The 19,144-nt window shown below is 41.3% G+C and overlaps 1 protein-coding gene across 2 annotated transcripts; it reads right to left on the bottom strand.

Moving 5' to 3' along the window:
• Window positions 1-301: 301 nt before the first annotated feature.
• Window positions 302-19,092, bottom strand: LOC111259154 (ER degradation-enhancing alpha-mannosidase-like protein 3). 2 transcript variants are annotated; one of them, XM_022830905.2, is made up of 13 exons: window positions 17,972-19,092; window positions 14,820-14,865; window positions 13,153-13,253; window positions 12,550-12,702; window positions 12,195-12,331; window positions 11,515-11,707; window positions 11,002-11,191; window positions 10,021-10,188; window positions 9,549-9,777; window positions 9,105-9,348; window positions 5,687-6,008; window positions 4,891-5,208; window positions 302-3,034 (listed from the first exon to the last, which is right to left on the bottom strand). In XM_022830905.2, the coding sequence occupies exons 1-13, from the start codon at window positions 18,193-18,195 to the stop codon at window positions 2,594-2,596; spliced, it is 2,766 nt and encodes a 921-aa protein (XP_022686640.1). In that variant the 5' UTR covers window positions 18,196-19,092; the 3' UTR covers window positions 302-2,593. The 2 variants fall into 2 exon arrangements, with proteins under 2 accessions (XP_022686640.1, XP_022686639.1); XM_022830904.2 differs by having other exon boundaries at window positions 10,021-10,281; window positions 17,972-19,091.
• Between the last annotated feature and the right edge of the window lie 52 nt (window positions 19,093-19,144).

The raw sequence follows: 19,144 nt of genomic DNA, 5'->3' as shown, positions 1-19,144 counted from the left end.
AGGAATTGAATGGTAATTTTAATGTACATATTACATGTGAGGTTTTCCACTTTCTGGATTGAACAAATGGGATAGACGATACCGTTGGGAATTTATAGGACAACGATTTTATCACTATACGAATAAATAGAAATACACTTAACGGAATTATGTCTATTGGTGTAGTCATTAATAATAATAATAATTGAATGCATCTTCCAATAAGTACCGTATGGAAAGTCGGGAGATGACAGAGGCGAAGTTATAATAGGTGTCAGTGTCGGTAATTGATAATATTAGGTAATTAACTATACAAAACAGCTTGTTCCTTTTGTATAAATAACATCTTTATTCACGTCGTCCTTCTTAGACACACCTTTGTGTAATCTTATTACATTGCTTTTTTGTTAGTTATAGTTACGAGTTTCATCACCATCACCATCACCATCGCCATCACGCATTCGTTTGTAACTTTCCGCCCTTCGCACGCGTTATTTCTCCCCTTCCCGGCTAGTCTCATATCGATGTGTACGCTTATACAACCTTCAAGTTCACTGAAGCAAGCCGAGGCCCGGGCTTAAATCGCTTACGGCTTTGCTGCCTACTATCAGCTCCACGAACGATTCCTCCAGGTCTTTCGGCTAACTTTGCATGACTAATAATTGGCCAGCCCGCAAATTCTCTCATTCTCCGCGCACAAATTTAAATAGATCCACTATATACAGAAGTTCATACAATATACGCTTACACGAACATGCTAAACAGTTTTTCTTCATTCACCCCTTCTCTCAATCATATCTTTCTTTTTTATCACGTCTTCCTTTGCTCTTTTCCTCTTCGTCTCGTTATTCTTTCCTTATCATCCCATTAACTAACTAGTCTTCATATTTCCCGTTCGATATTCCTAGCTATCACGTTTTATTATAGTTAGCGAAAGGTCTAGGTGATCACCTCAAGATCAGAGAGCGGTGCTTCCGCCCTTTCGAACGTCAAGTCCCCTTTTCGTTTCTTCCGTATTGATATAGTCTTTTTTGTTGTGTGACATGTGCTGCACAACGATCATTGGCCTCAGGCAAAATTAATGATAGCAATTATAATGGGCCGTATTCGTTGAAAGGGATATCGTGACAAGTCTGGGGCAAGAAGTTTGGTAGGCTTTCCCAAGTTGTCTTATTCATTGTGACCGCGCTTGTCATCAACAGCATCATTATAATCCTCAAACTGCTTTCCCTAGTAACTTCAGTCAGGAATCAGATCAATAACAGAAACAGAACAAAAATGAAAGAAAGATTTGAAAATTGACGAAATACGCAGACAATGTCTGCCCAGACTATTCCACGCCAAATAGTAGTCACTAAAGCATTGACGTTGTCCACGCAGTTATAAGACCACAGTGCTAATAACGCTAACAAAAAGGGGCCACCGAGGTCAGCAAAAAACGAACAAATTGAAGACAAGCCAAAAGAAATTCATCGACAAGGATCGAAAATGTTCAGCGACTTTAGTAACCAGTAATAAGCAGGTAAGAAGTAAGAGTGTATGAAAGAGAAAGAAACCTCTCGAACGAAACGAATGGCTCGGCTGTAAGTAGTCAATAAGCAACATTTCGTATTTGTCATAATCATATCGTTATTGACAAAGAGTGTTACATATATCTGTCAATTCTGCTCTATGCAAACAATTTTTAGAAAAATGTGTGAAAAATTAAGCTGACGATTAGAAGGAGCGTGCGCAAGTGGCCATAGACAATTCCTCTGTTCTATTCTTGAAATACTTTTTACTTTCTCCCTATCCCTCTCCGTCTTCGTTGTCCTTTCATACAGTCCAGTCACACAAATTACTACGTTGATTGGCCACCTATTGCGTAATACCTGATAGTGTATGTCGTACACTGCACTGGCGACAACCGACCAACACGCCGTTGTCCAGGGGACAATTTGTTTCTCAAGCATTATAGTTAACTAGTTGTGTGAACACGTATATGCTGATGATCTTTCAAACCAACTAGTAATGAATACGCTACGATTTTAGATTATCGTCCTTCGTATTTCGAATATCTGTCCTCCAATAACCAGCCGTTTATTACTTTTGAATCCCCCCGCCCGCTTTCCCCGGTACCCCAACAATTAGACCGACAACAATGAGACCACCGTGAAAACAGGAACCCGTATCGCGAACGTTTCTCCACGTCAACTAATACATCTGTAACGTTGTTACGGTTGTCTTAATATCGGTATGTTACGGTAGTTGTCTTTCTCAACCAGGTCTAAGCAGGCCAAGGGAACCTACTGAAGAACTTGCAAACTAATAGCAAGTAAATACGGCGCCAACATGCATGAACAGCACACACCCTATGTCGCGTGTTTGATGCCATAGCTTTGTGTATGAAAATTTTTCTTCGGCAAAATTCTGTCCTCTCGCTGTTGTCACGTGAAGTAGACGAATCCCCTCGCGACAGTAGGAAACTTAAAATATCAAATTTAACATACATATTACACTACATTAATAATAGCAAGACACAAGGGAGGCGGCGGATTTGTTAGAAAATTAATTTGTTTTCCCTTTTTGACTTCTTAATTTTTTGCCTTTGCCGCCGTCTACCACCGCAGAGCACCTACGTCGTAAGAGGACACATTTGACAAACGTGACCGGCGAAGTAATCAGCCAATAGTTCTTGAGAGATTGCCGGATTCGTACAGCTGTGAGGATCGCAGGCGTCCGGGAGTGCGCCGAGTGGGTCGTCTGGTTCGACCACGCCCAACATACCCAGCTTCGCTAGTGCCGAGTTGAAGTCCTTGCTCTGTCTAACAAGGATGTTCAGCAGAAGTTTCTTGAGCCGATCTTTGTACTTGCTGAGGTCAGGGAAACGACTAGCTTGTAAATTATGGATCTGCTGTAGTAATTTATTGAGGTCGGCTTCGAAGTCGCCTGCACCGGGAACACTTCTAGCGACAGTGCCATCAGTGCTGTCTGCATTGCCCGACGCGCCGCTCGTCAAGGAACCCCCTGATGTGGGCAAGACAGGACCGGCAGGGACAGCGTCTCCAAGTGTCACCTACAAAAAGGAAGAGAAAGGACAAGGTGCCCAAGGTATATCAAATTAAACAACATTAGGAATATTCGTCAAACATGTTGACCACAGTGAGTTTACTTGGCTTTTCCATGGAAATCGTCTCGTAAGGTATTTAGCCAGAGATATGTGATTTAACAAAGAGCTTCCGAGCTTTCATTTAGTGGCAAACGTTAGAGTCGCTTAGCAACTTTTACTGTAAAAGTAGCCTAGACCTCATTGATGTGCCAAATAACAGTAATAAGCAAGCACTTTTTTGCGACCACGACTGTCTTCATTTACAACACTATATGTATAGAAATGTAGATGATGATAAAAAAAAAAGTCTCGAGAATTCGACTTCGTACTAACCTTAGTCGTCAAAATTCAAGTTACGCAAACATACATTTATTAGGCTATTACAAACGAATCCGGCGGGCTTTGAAATTCAATAGCTTTTGCAATACGGACCTGAATTTCGCGTGTAAAAATTCTAGTAAGCCTTAAACTTGTGACTGAAAACCAGTTAAATTTAAGGAATAACAGAAGGAAAAACATCCACATTAGTCTTGAAAATGAACGCTTAGTAGTCAAGTTTTTGTTTCTCAAAGGCCACAGTACTACGGAAATTAACTGAAGACTGGTGAATAGATTACGAAAAAAGACCATAAGTGCAAACACAGTGTATGAACGCTGCAAGCGTTCTAAAAAACCGAAATTGAAGTGTTGAAGACCAGTGAAGAGGGAATCGGATGTCGGCATCCGAAATACAGGAATGCACTGTCGTCTTTTCACAAAAGCAGAGCTTTGAATATAAGAACTAAGACAAAAACTACTTTGCGAAATACACGTAAAAATCGAAACAATGGATGCGGCCCGCTATTTCGAGTTACTCAGGAGACTCATGGACCATAGCCAGTACAGTCGAAGACATGCAGTCTAGTCACAACGTCAGGCCTCAGTATCATGCTCCCCTTACTTCCCGACTTGTGAAATAGATGAAAATACTCAAATTGGGCTTCCAATCCAAGTTCTTGTGATTATGGGGCCTTCCTGGTCTGGAAAGGGCTACTTCTGGGTAAGCATATTCTACTATCGATTTATTTCGATAAGCTGTAGATAGAAAAATCATATATGAAAATCCCAAGAACAAGTATACATCCAGAATATGCTAAAGTGTTGGAACAAGCATATAAAAAATCCCTCACTCTCGCTCAACCAAAAAAAAAAAGTTATCCAATCCCAAGTGTGTCGGATTTACTTGGTAACAGCTTAACAGTTGTACATCAGTTTTCCAGTATGCACTAAAAACAAAATTCCCGCCGGGTTCTATGTAGTTTTGAAAATACGTTTGAACGAAGTTTTAGATCAATCAGCCTCTCAAATCAAAATCTTCGCCTTTGGATTTTCTCGATTGTCCTAAGTTATCCTTTTAGGCTTTTTTTGCTAAATCGCAGGAGGCTAGATCAAGTGAATACTATATTCATTCTATTCTGAATAAAGGCCTTTAAGCACAGTCAGTGACGTGAACCTTTTCATCTCCAAAGACGCTAAAAAATAGTCCAACATGATTCGTATAAGATGCTTAGCTCCTCTGAGCACCCTCTTATGAGGCTGGTTTCTCAATACTTTCTTGACACAATAGTATATCAGTATTTAGTACATTTTTACGGCATTTTTCTGTAAATATAAGCGTCAAATTCAAAAACATTTTACACACCGACTCTAAACGACACTAAGTGACCCTATCGTAGTAAAACTACATCCAGTGTTAGCACTGCTTGCCATTTATGGTTCAATAGTTGTCGTTCTGTTTGCGAAATAGGGTTTAGGCTCATCGAAAAACACAAATTTTCACTTGCCTGCAGCTTGGGCTGTACTTTTATTGCCTCTAGAAGGGGTTTAGCGTCCAGTGAGAAAAGGAATAGAACCGGAATCGACGGATCATCTTGACCCCCGTCACCCGACATGGCAAACATGGCTGCCGCACGCGCAGATGTGTCCGGAGCGGTGTCCAAGACAATGGCACCAATTGCGCCACAACGTTGGACGTGGCGAGCCTTCTCGATGAACATGCAGTCACCGCGCTCCAATAACGCGATACGACCGGTCATCGCCGCGCAGTTGGCTACGCCATGACACACCTTCGGAGGGGCGGCCAACACTATTTCGCCAGACACCTGTATCCCAAAAATTCATATGGACAGACAGAGGCTAAAATGCGAGTACACAGAGTTGTTTTGGTGTAGTAATTTTCCGAGCCACAAGACGAAAAACGACAAAGGGCTCCGATATCAAGACTTAACGATATTGCTGTCAACAGTGGAATGACCATGTTTTTTTGGATTTCCATCTATATTTGAAAAATGAATATTGACCTATTAGCCCGAATGTCGACGGAAAGATGGGCAACAGAACCTGCGATTCCGACAACATCATGTCGTATATATATATAGTTACGGTAACTAATTTGCAGGTGCCAAGAATTTGACATGGTGGCAGCAGAAGCTATTGACATTATTTACAACAGCCGCCAAATTTACTGAACTAATGACAAACGAGGCCGTTAACGAGTAACATACATAAACCTTAAGCAGTCTGCTTGGTTCGACTCAAGTTTGATTCACTAACTGGTTAGGAATCGACCTTAAGACTTACTTGATTGTTACTATTCCCGAGATCAGGACCGAACTGGGCCGGACCCGCCGGTATTACGACGAGTTTGTCGTCGTCTCTCATGAACTGCACGGATCGCATCTCAGTTTCCGGACGACTATTCGTCTGTTTCGCTAACTGAATCATCTCGTGCATGAACAGCAGGCCTTCCTGACCATCCGCTGATGACGCGGCGTGGGCCGCATTATGGACCAATTGCATTCGACCGTCGCCCAGCACAGCAACTTGTACACCCATCTGGCGAGCTAACTGCACGTGGAGCGGATTAGATACATCGAACTGAGATGCCAGTAGACGTCGTTTCCTGTCGTAGATGAAACGAAACCAAATGCATAAACGATAACAGCAAATGATACAGTACTGAAATATCACGAAATAATGCTATATAGATACTTACACCGTATAGATAATTAATTCAACCATTATTTAGTAACTGGTCAAACTAGTGACGCAATGCGCATCATGCAAACCAATCGCAGCTTTCTCTCAACGTAGATGTGGACCTTTAAATGCTTGAGAAAACAGCTTCTTAGTTCAAGGGTCTAATCCACCGTTAGTGACAAGTCAGCCGTAACAGCTTAGAAATCTGCGAAATAATTTACCTCATCATCTTTGGCTAAAGTTAATATCACATTTATCACTAACATCCCTTTGCGCGTCTATTTAGCGTAAACGAGAGAAGTGAGAAGAAGCCATTGACCTGTAGCAGGATAACCAAAGAACGTTTTAAATCCTTTTTCGTAGCAACGTGACCTGAATGCTAATTGTGTACTACTTCCTGTACAGTCAATAACGGCACGCCAAAAGTCGCGTGAAAATACACAATATGTCCTCTTTACCAATAACATTCGCGTGGTTTAGGTCGTCAATTCTACTATTCTGACGACGCTTGCGTTCACTACAGACTGTAACCAGAATAAAAAAAAAAAAAAGCAAAACCCACGTTTGTATATGCCCTTAGTTGTTAAGTTTCTATTATTGTCACTGTCTTGGCCTACTTCGTAGTTGTCGGGCAAGATCATACACCTGATCTCCATAGAACCGTTGAGCGTGATCAATAATAGGGGCACGGCTAGCATAATGGAACGAAAGTTAATAAATTTCTTGCGTGTGTGCGTAGATGGTGTGAACAATAAAACGCATCTAATCAATGCAGGGAACCAGGTGAGCTCACAACATAACGGGAAAAATAACTGATGAAGACTCGAAACAGGTAGAAAAACTTAAATGAAAACACTAAAAAAATGAAGCAACGGAAATTCAAATTTGTAGATTTATTGCATGCTTAGATTAATATATATATATATATATTTATATATATATATATATATATATATTTATATATATATATATATATATGTATGTGTCAACATTCTCAGTTTGGTTACTTCTTTTATTTCTTTGAAATCTTTGTATCCAAGGTCAGTCATTACTGTGTAATCGACCTTTTTTTAAACTTGTAGAATAGAAATATGCTCAGTGATGAGAAACGTCTTTTGCTCTAGGGAATAACTTTGTATGGCAATAGGAACCGCGCGTAGCGTCAATTTGTGTGACAATGTTTGGAATATACGGAAACAATATGAACTTAATATAAATCAATTCTAAAAACGTGGCCAAGCGTTCGCTTTAAACAGTGATTAAAAAATGTGGAGTAGAGGTTAGATTTCGGAAAGTCAAACCTGAGCGATCCTACAATTTTCATAGCTGCAATATATCACTGAAGGCATGTGGTGATCTTTGCAGTCTTAACAATGATCAGCTAGTCATCCACATGGCATTATACTAAGTTAATATTATGGATGACGCCAACTACCTCCGACATTCCTTTTTTCCTAGTTGTTGGGAATCATGTCAGCATTTTGTTAAGAATTTAAGATAAAACAGCCTGTTCCGTCTCTCTAAACAACAAAACGTTTTTGGGTCGGCAGGGCAAGCTGGTTCACTGTCTCATTCTAAATTATTATCAAAGGTCCACAAGGGATCCTATTTGTCCTTACCCTTTGATGCCTACGACTCTGCTTAAGGACGACCAACTGTTACGTGGTCATAATAAAATGTCGCACATAATGATATTATATTTGATACGTACAGCTATGATGGTAGATGCTGCATGAAGAAAATGACTAGCTTTGCTTTGAGCCTAATCTACAAAACTACAGAAAACCATGGAAATGGACATAACGTGACGATTGAATACCGTATTTCCTCTCTTGGATAAGAACAAAAACTTTCGGCGATGATATTTCGCGTTACAAGTTTCTGGCATATTGAAAATGCCACATTACAACAATTAAAACCTATAAAATTATATCTGGCTTTTCGAGAGCGAAAGAGATGTGCGCGGTTAGCTCAGCTGTAATAATTATGTGATGGGTTAATCAAAACCCATGAGGGTGCGGTACATTTTTTAAGATGGTAAAGCTGTAAAATTATTTATATGGGTGTGTATGGAGGCCAGCACAAATTAAGCACTGTGCTCCCGTTTTAGCACTTCTAGAGTGGTTTCGCGCGTAGCAGACGCATGCAATAGCTAAAATGAGACCCAAAGTGAATAAGGTACGTTGAAATTATAGAGCTCTCTTCAAAAATTCTAAATACTCTAACCTTATAAAAATCCTACGTACTTCTTGTACTGAGCCGGACAGATTTAACAGCGATAGGACAGATTTTAACTAGGGAGTACTTGTAACGATGTTCGAACACCTATGTTAAGCCAAATAGCAACATACTAGGTATCGTTTTATTCTCCACAATATGCTTCGCTACTTAACCTACCTTGTTTTTCACTTTACACGCTCTTGCCCAAACTCGGCCAAATGATTTTAAACGCCTATCAATGTTACACTGAGTTGCTTCAGTCTACGCGCTCGTCGGAGTTGACCAAAATTAAATGGCGCGCATCAAATGACGACGCAATAGACGTAACAGTGCACAAAGAGAGCAGCACATGTACAGGCGTTACTTGTCACTTCTCTGAGCAAAAATTTCGTCATTCGTTAAATCCCTTCACAAGCGAACTTGTTATATCGCTGAAGCAATTCACTCCAAGTTTGTCATGACTCAATCTCGCCCAGTGCATTACGTGCGTCACAATCGAGCAAAGATTCGTAAACTCTGCCGATATAGTACGGTTACGAAGCACGAATACAACAAAAGAAAAATGATTAACGTACTAATACGAGGTGGCTTGCCGTCTAAAAAGGTAGGGCCCTGCCAACATCGATTCATCAATCTCACGTGACTGGTAGCAACGGGCTCGCCCTTCCCGCCATTCAGCGTTGGCCACAACCAAAGCCGCTGGGTCAAGATTGTGATAACCTGAAGAAAAATTTCACTCGCCGACATCTCGCTACCGTAATGAATGGCAAGACTGAGGAGATCGTCTAGGAAGACGTACTTGACGGGCTGTGAAGGGCAGGTGTCCTCGACTAGGTTCTTAAGCGGCAAGCGAACCTTATCCGCATTACGGGCCACTTCGCTGTTCGGGCATTCAGCCGTGTCAGCTGCATAACGGCTATGGAGCAAAGTAACTCCAGCCGAAGTTCCGATGGCTCCAGCAGCCAGCGAGGCTGTTGTGTTCAACTCGGTTGATGCCGGTGAAGGACGTCGTTGAGAGAGACTCAGGGGGAGCAGGTGCGCCTCTGTGGGAATAATGTTAGAAGAACAGAAACAAAAATGTCATTGAAACAAAATTATAATAACAAAGAAGAAAGAAGAAGAAAAGCATAAGATTCGTCACAATTTTTAGGTAGATGAACTTTTGTGAATAGACTTAACTGTCTTTCCATTTAGCATGTCTCGATCCTACGGCAAGAAGATAATAATAGGCATGGGTACTTACCTGTTGTGAATATAAATTGATCGATTGCAAGTGGCACATCGGCCTTATCAGCAAACAAAAGATAGAGATATTTGAATGTTTCTGCCAGAACGAACGAGTCCATACGATCGTCTTTCGAACCTGTTCGAACGTCTTTAACAGCAGCAAAGCCGCATGGAACCCTGGCTAGGCTTTGCAGAGAGTCCACGACCCGACGACCCACTTCTAGATAATATGGATCATCCGTTGCCTAAACATATACAAATACACAACCATTTAAATTCAATAGTAAGACTTATGACAGGAAAATGTTTGCTTCTAAGTTTTCTTTTTTTTTTTTTGCATGAAGTCGATGTTTTTTATGAACCTCGTAATTGTTTAGCTGACTTTCCGGTGTCTGCTTCAGTATTGAAATCTAACTAGAGTGAAAAGTAAGATCTCGAGATTGAACGGATCCGATACTAAAGCTCTATACCAATACTTTAACACTGACCTTATAGAGAAAATATGTACTTTCGATGAATTCTGGTCTGAGCGGGTGCTGTCCCCAGTGGACTTGAAAGTCTGTAGTGAATGCCTCCGGAAGGAAATTGTGTCGCTGCATCACCTGATACAACATTTCATGCGTTTCGATGGCGGGCTTAATATCGCCTTTCAGCACCTGGAGACCAGGCCAGAAGGCAAGCAATGCGTCCATAAAATTCTTTGCATTTGTTGTTGGGCGATGCATGTGAACGTCAACAAGCATGGGACCCTGTAAACATTTCCAGCGAATACGACTTCGTCATACATGAGGGCGTCTTTCAGCCACCAACAAAAAGAAAAGCTAGGACAAAAAACAGAAACATAACGCCGGGCGGCCTGGAAGTCTTTGTTAGATAGCTTCAGCCTTGTGTAACATCATTTTATAAGCTGTTAAGTAAGGCAGAATGCAAACAACAGTAAATAGCAGAAAAGTTGTCTAGTTCCTAATGCACTATATTTGCATTGTGCAGGTATTTATTGTATCATTCATATTCCTTTAACATCTAGATTCGGTGATTACCGGAAAAAAACACGTTTGAATACCGCAGCTGAACAAAAATTCGAATTGCAGCAATTAAATTTAATAACTAAGAATATACTCCAAAGCACAGCGGTAGTATGTGACTTAAAAACTATAATAAATTGCAAAGCAGTTTCTTATATTTGCTAAAACAGTTGGTTGTTTCTACGGTAGTTTTGGCCTGTTATCGGTGTACCCTCCACGCCATATTTTTTTTGTATTTTCATAAAACCACTCGTCGCAGCTTGTCGTGCCACCTTCCTACTACGCTCCGTTCTTTCGCTGCTCATAATTTATCACAAGCCATATTGTTGAAAAGAGAGCTTCAGATATATTTGCATCATAACTAAGTACCAATTGTAATATGCTGTACGTTATTCACTCTATTCAGCCTATAATAAAACAGTCACCACTCAATAGGAAACAAACCTGCGAGATATATTTCATCACAGCAGCGTAATGACGTTCGAAGCGCTCGAGGTACGCATCCTCACCCAGCAGGATGTAGCCTTTGAGGCAGTATTCGTAGTATGAGTCGATTCCCGCACCAACCCCAGAGTCACGTCGCACCCAATCTCCACTGTTAACGTTTATCACAGTACCGACTAAATCAGATGAGCTGGATAAGTTAAAATGAGAAATCACAAACACAGTTATTATGGTAATTAAGGGCATGAAACCAATTTAAAACAAAACACATCATTTGTCAAAGCGATTTTTAAGTCAGTTGAGGAAACCAAGCCGAATGTTTATTTCAGTCTAGATGAATCCAGGCTAATTCTAGGACAAATATTTGGCTATCAAATTAGCTGCTATAATATAACGAACACCGTTGGGCCATGATAATGAGTCTAGAAAATTCCTCTAGATTATCCTTCCTTCTCCAGAACGTAAGATGCGCACTGGATGCAAGGTATTGCTTTTTGATTAACTAGTATTTACCGATGCCTCTGCAGCCAAAGGTAATCCATGGCTTTGCGTGCTTTTGCTTCAAAAACCGATTCGCCGGTCAACCGGGATAATGCTGCGAGCTCAAGGAGCATCGTTCCCGCACAGGCAGTACAGGTTTCGCTGGCTTTTGGCATCGACGGAGATTTCATGCCCCAGCGAAGATTTATGCGGGGGTGCGGGATGCCTGCAGCAAATAAAAATTAGATATAACACAAATAGATATTTATTATTAAGACCCATCGGAAACTTCTTTACGGACCGACCAATAAAGAACAGGCCAGGCAAATCGAAGGGCCCTTAGTCACCGCATTTTGATTACCTCCGAATATACCTTTTATTCACCGTATAGTGTATCAACTATAGAAGTTAATTCATGTTCATTAACTATAGTTTCTATATTCTTGCTCATCAGCAGAACATTTAAACTGGTTAGTTCGAGTTTTACGTTATCACTGTCGTTTAAGCATTCCCTCGAACGACTACCTGTTGCTGATAGTCCATTCTAAATTCGGACAATTTCACATGATCCTGAGGACAGTAGGCAAACTCTTCAGTCATACGAGCACGGGGATCTCATTGCGGTACCGATAACCTGTATATCTATTGAAAGCTTCGTAATGGTTTTTCTGCTTTAGTTTTAGAGGCGACATATATGGATGGTTACCACTAACCTGTTGTAGAATTGAACGACGGAAGCAGCCGCAAACCAAGCTCTTTTGCCAGCACAAGCAGTTCGCCGTTGTACCATGGCATTCGGCCACGAGTCTCTTGAAGATATTTTGTTAAGATGTGATTACTCAATAAGCCCCTAGAAGATTAAGAAGATCCATGCTGGGTTAGAATGATTACCTATATGCCCCTTTAACAAAGATACAGAAAACTTGTCCGCGTTTCCGATGTGAAATATGTGCATTTTTTTTTATATAGAAATGCAAATATATGATCTACATATTTTACGGGAAAAGAATATCGTTGCTGTAGTTATAATATAGATAGTAATACTATAGTAGTAGAGCGTTTATTTACCCAAGCATCCGAATATTTGTTTCAAACACAGACACGACTACATCATTGTCTACTCGGACGTTCTCAATAATCAGCTTTACAGCCCGCTCAAATTCATCCAACTCCCCGAGAATGACCAAGGTGTCCGCCGAATCAACGAGCGTGAGAGAAAAACTGTAGAGTAACATTACCATACGTTAGAAATCTACATCTATTTGAAAAGTTTCTTGTACATGTCTCATAGTAATCTCTATTCACAGCTGCATTGAGGGTGTATATGTCCGCGTCGGATTTATCATCCTGAGATTACAGGTTTGGTTCCGGGCAATGTTCCTCAAATATATTTCCTATCTGAATTTCTAATTGCAGCTGTTTGCTTTGCTAAGCGGCATCACTAGTGTTTGACCAGCGTAAATGTTACTGCACTCCCTATTCGTGATATATTCTATACTGGTCCCTGCCGTGTCACAAACAATATTGCTAACTTGTATTAAGTAGCTAATCTGTATTTAATTAGTGCCAATAGGCGCTACACTAATCTGGTTTTGTGGCAGCAGAACCGTAAATCTTCGTAAGTTCTTTAACAGTTTTTACTGATGTTTTACGGTTAACATAAATACGTACTTTCCCAGTGCGTCATCGATGTCGCCACGGTTTTCCTCGACACCCCGAAATCGACCTTTACAACTCAAAGGCATTAATTCGTCTGCTGGAAAAGCGTGGGCCTATAACAATAAAGAGATAATACGGCGTTAGCTATCATTATTACTGATGATCGATTCAGAAACACTTATCAAGCGCTGATTAATCGATCTACATTTGGAGAGCTTATCATCAAATAGCGTCGCTTCGGCACCGCAAATGTATACATTTCTTCAAGAGATACATACACAGTACGTTTTAGAGGTGCCAGTCTTATAATGAGGTAATGTGGCGTGCATATACATCTATGACGAACTAATTATTATTTACTTGTTTCGAGCCTTATATCCGGTTATTTAAACTAAAGTTGGCTGCTTCCAACACATACGTCTGCGCCCGGATTCGAGCACAGTCTATTTCGGGTTTCTCTAGGTATAGTCGGCAAACGCGCGTCCCATTGCACTACTGTGAGGGCCCATTGCGCTTACTTAATACAAACAATTGTCTTCATTTTACATGCTAATGGGCATGTGTCCACCATTCGTATTAATGAATTAACATCTAATTAATACGTTCCCGGAGCGGATTTTGTACCTCGCCGGCCTCAGCCACCACCAAGATTCACCAAGATTTTTATAAAATTTCTCCCACATCCGCCACGTCAATTCCGCCAACAAATGAATGGAAGGCGACGGTGCCACATACGCCTCTTTGTTCATGGCGGTCAGAAGCCAAAATGCTACAGAAGTAACTATGAATGCTACGAGGTCACTATGGGGGTAGCATACGGTAGAGGTGCACGTCGAAATCAGGGCATCACGTTTAGTCGCCGAAAAGCTAACATGAACAAAATGCTTTCGACCTTCAACGTGTCGGGGTGTGTTAGTAGTTCGAGTCGGGTCGTGCAGTCAACATTAATCATCGTTGCTACTGAAACAGTACCATGCTGAGTGGAGTTGTGTTGCACAAATCAATTCTACGTCCCCCCTCCACTCCTAACCCTGTGATGTCGAACTGGCCAAATAATTTTTTTATCAGCGAATGATGAATGTACGTAGATGTAGATAGAGGGTAGCTGTATGCAGAACATGGTGGTTGAACTAAATTGATGCTGCTTTTATTCTCCCTTCTTTCTAGCGCATTTGAGACACCTTAGAGTGCAGTGAAGCGTTTCAATAGAATATAATGCGATATACTATAAACGAGGTCGAAGGTTGTTCGAGAGGATAAGATAAATGATTCGAAGGTAAACGTGAAGGTCGACTGTATACATAGCGAAGATAAACTGCTCTAACGTAAGCACGTAACGATGCGTATATTCGTGGAAATTGTGTAAAGTGTAATTCAAGCGCACCTTTATTCGATACAACTATTTGGCATGGCGAGCTGCAAATCACCGCGGGCCCTCTATAGCCAGAAACACCCGAGTCGTACATACCACCCTTTCGCTGTGATATGATACAAGAACTGTAGAACAGGATCGTGACTAGTTTGTGATACGTATCACAAACTTATTAATTTCATTAAAGTTGACTGAAACTTGCAGATAAATCATCCACAGTTCATTTGTTTCCATATGTCTATAAATAGTGCCACAAGCCCAGCACAAATGGGCAGATATCCGTTAAAACAATGTTTTACGTACGTACCATATATGAGTTGTAGCCGTGCAGAAACATCTCTTTCACTTGATCCCTGCAAATAACACCAGCAACAGCGATCAGTTAATAACTTCAGCTGGGAAGGGCCATTCAATATTTGATGGTAATCATTATATTAAAGCTCGCATGTGACAATGCACACTACACATGTCGTCCCACTCCATACACATGTAATTGTACCGTAGCCATCAGTGCTTGTACAACCCAGATACATATTATAACACATGTTGTCAACGACACTGCACAAATCAGCACAGCATAAGCTATACTACCGTCACACAAACACTGATATTTTGTGTAGGATGCTCTAAAAAGTGAAAGCTTCGGAACCCAATCAATTGGAAAAACCTCAACGTGAATTATTTGCGCTACACAGGTTGCGTTATTTGTTGGAGATCGTGTGTTCGGCCTCGATCGTCTTTAGAAAGGCCTGTCGAACAGGACACAATTAAAAACATATATCACGTTATGGAAATTAGGGGGAAAATTAATAACGCAGTGTAGCAATGTATGTTTGAGCAAAAACTCTAACTGGACATCTGACATCTGTATATATATCGATGCATCATTAAATACTAAATTGTAAATAAAATCAATACGTTATATGATGAGTAATTTATTGGCCACGCCGCGGAAGCATCCACACGCAAGCCGGTTATATACACACATACATGAACACTAATAATATATCGAGTCTGCTGGGCAGTACACAAGCCTTTTGTTCGGGAAGAGTAAAGGCCAGTAAGCTTCTGATTTCGGAGCCTGCCCTTGTATCGACCGGTAACGTGCACTGCAAAAACGCTTCTATTTTATAATAAGTTTAGGAATACAGTAACGATACAAATAGAAAGATTATCGATATTTAATCATACTATTATGTTTTGATTATAGGAACTATCACAGGTTCGACCCCATTATAATGAATGGCACTCGCATATGTCGCGCTGGCTCACTACATAGTTTACTAACAATCGTCGGATCCCAACAGACCCCGCATTAATGACCACGTTTTCTAAAAAGAATGCTACTAATCATAGGCCGCGCTAATGCTGACTAAGAAGGAAATCTGCATTCGATTGTTGGACCACCTGTAACGTTGACTCAACGTCGGGATCCAAATATGCGTTACAGAGGCACGTAATAAATAAAACAAATGATGTACTACCTTTGGTTGTACCTGAAAGTTAAGAACATTTCCGATAATAAAATATAAGTTAATAAAATTCTACTGTAATAATTCAACTTTTGACTTTAAATAATTAAACTTCTGATTCTACTTTGATAGCAAGCTGCGGGGAAGCATATTGTGCCTTGAGAGTCAACGTCAGTCTCACAGGGAGGTTTTGGGCAAGAAGCCACTAAGGCCAACGTTCATGTGGCTTTGTTATGAGGCCGTTTCAATGCTGTACCTGCATACGGACCGAAAATTCGACATCGGTTCTTAGCTACTTCGCATACGATGAGGGGGACGTGCAGGAATTCCAGGCATTACTGCTTAGTTCCGTTTGGCAACAAGAAAAACACAATGAAAATTTACATTAAGATTCTCAGAGCGCCATGAGGTCAGAAACGTTTTCGCATTCATCTGATCAAGAACGCGAAAGGTGTAATAAAAATCAAATGGAATGAAGCTGTAGCATGCAAAATCCGATAAAATATTAAATTAAGGTAAAAACTACGAACAATGTATTCATCTATACTTGAAACGCTTCTATTATTGACATCCCCCCCCAGCTATGTATTAGCCGACAAAGCGCAAATAAAAATCAACTCGCTTACACGCTTACGGTTCCTTTAGTTCTTATAATTGGATGATGTTCGATTTATGCGATCACAGGTAACTTCTGAAGCGTCTTCTGAACACGAGTAGCATGACCACAATGCTAAAGTACGCAGGTTTCTAAAGTTGTTACACGAAAGTTATGTACCGACACGAACGAAATGTGGACAGATTGTCGTTCGAAATACGCATTATATATATATACGTCCTGGATTTCAGGAGGTCACGCTTCGGTCATTAGCGGCTATAAACTCGACGACAACCAGATCAGGGCTGCCTAAATCAAATGCTACGTATCACTCATATTACTAGAGTTAGCATAGATGGTCTGACGTTTCAGTACCTAAACGCGCCGGCAGGGCCTGTTCGCGTTACCATTTCTTCTTTATTTTCTAGCTTTGCTGCTTTACCAACAGGTGATAACTTGTTGGAAAAAACTAACTGCGTAGCTATTGCTATATAGGCGCTTCGACTGTAACGCCTTTACCGCTCAATGCTGTTACGATCGTTGGAAAAATTGGTGGGGCGTTGAGACTATTGACTTGGCCGACAAAATAGAACCATTAGTATAAGCAAGTAATATAACTGCTACCCCACTGCCCGTTTCCAAATGCATGACATAGTCTATAATGTGGCCGTGCCTTTAGGAACAGCTTCTATGTACCAGCGGAGTATTGACGAGACAATCGTGATCAAACCTGTTATCTCAACATCATGATACGAGAATTAGATCATAAATATTACGGCATAGAATCTATCTTGGAAATGTATTAATAACCAATTAGAATCGCCATGATTCCACGCCTTATACATATTACTTTTGAACAGTTGGCCGAAATTAAGTGATGCCTATCATCGGTGGTGGATATACTATGAAATCAAACCTTCATGTACATGTACCACACTATCCAATATTTGGTCATTAATATCTTTTCATTTGCCCCTTGATACGTTTCTGCTTATGGTCGCTTTTGTACTTCATAGTTATCATTATGATATGAGGTGGAACTCCCATTGTACGTGACTAGTAAATACGATAAGCCAATGAATGCAGCGAGCACAATTAACCTATCCAGCACACGTATCCTATCGTCTTCCAGGTATGCTACCTCGAACTACTAGCCAACAATGGACAAATAGACAAATACGCATTTTTTATGTCGCTTGATACACCTTTCTGAGCCGGACATTTGCTAGAGCATCGTGAGCGTCGTAACTGCACCAATTATTTTTACTGCCCTGGTGCATTCTCTCGGCTAATGAATCTACATTACGAAATTCTTTGTCTATAGTGGTGAAAACAAAGTCGCTTCTTCACCGGATCGTTTTCAGTTTGGTCCTATTTTAGTTCTCTGCTCACCTGAGCCTGAGTCGTTCCTCCGTATCCATCAGTCGGTTGCCGCTGGCTGTGGAGGTACTAGCGCTAGTGTCTCCTGCCCCCGTAGAGCTAGCAGCTGCTGAGGAGGCAGCTGATGCCGAGGCCGCGACACCGCAGCATAGCGAAGTGGTAAATGCTAACCATAGCGCCAGGATGGGGCGGCCGATCTTGATGTTCTTCGACTTGATCTGCCGTGTTGAAGCCATGAGCAGTGTCGGCTTCAGGCGCTCGTCTTCACAGGCCCCCAGCCGGCAGCGAACCGTGTCGCTCACTACACGGGCGGATCGCACATGATCGAATTAAGCAACCTCCGACTTCTTCACTCGTTCCTGATGGTAGTAGGTAACTTTCGGAACGAATTTCGTTTCCTTTCTTGCGAACAGTATCGTAGATGCTATCGGTGTTCCGTTGTTGCTCCGCTCTCAACAGTGATTTCAGCTTGGTATTCCGTGTATTTTATTGTAGATCTCTCCTTTTCTTTTTTCCCTGCCACTCGTTTGTCAGAAAAAACTGTATGAGCCACCCGGGCAATTCTATACACAGGGTGATTTTTTTTACGACACCGCACGAATCACCGGCATCAACAGCTCACAAACTCAGGGATTTCTGCAGCTATCTGCTCTGTAGGCAGAATCTACTTTGTTGTTTCACCAACGAAGACGATGGCCGTTCTCATTGTCGCCACTGACAACAGTACTATGCTAACTCTGCTCCCCGCTCTATTATCATCATCACTGCCAACCACGCAAGACACTACCGCCAGACAATGATAAACAAAGAGGTGGCCCCGTAATACCACACATGGCCTTCAGCAACACTACGTAAGGCACGATTGAATGGTAGACAGAAAGGGCGAGACAGGACACAGACGAAAGCAGAAGTTATCCAAATTCTCCGATAGTCAGCGGACGCAGCAAAAGTGTATATCGGACACAAGCAGCATCCGCGCACAGTAGCCTTTTTTCATCTTGACCTCGTCTTTGCTTAGTTGTCCGTTAAATCTCTCTGAATAGCATGAGTTTGGCTGTGTGCACCCTAAAAGAGAGAACGATGATGAATACGTTAGTAATGAATGGCATTCATCCGTGCTCCAACCTTTCCGTACGGTAGCAGACGAACCTGGGCAGAATTCAGTGCTGGGTTTTGTTTACCAGC

Source organism: Varroa jacobsoni, unplaced genomic scaffold (assembly GCF_002532875.2).
Source record: "Varroa jacobsoni isolate VJ856 unplaced genomic scaffold, vjacob_1.0 scaffold_300, whole genome shotgun sequence".
NCBI classification, from domain to species: domain Eukaryota; kingdom Metazoa; phylum Arthropoda; class Arachnida; order Mesostigmata; family Varroidae; genus Varroa; species Varroa jacobsoni.
This window is presented reverse-complemented; position numbering and strand designations above follow the sequence as displayed.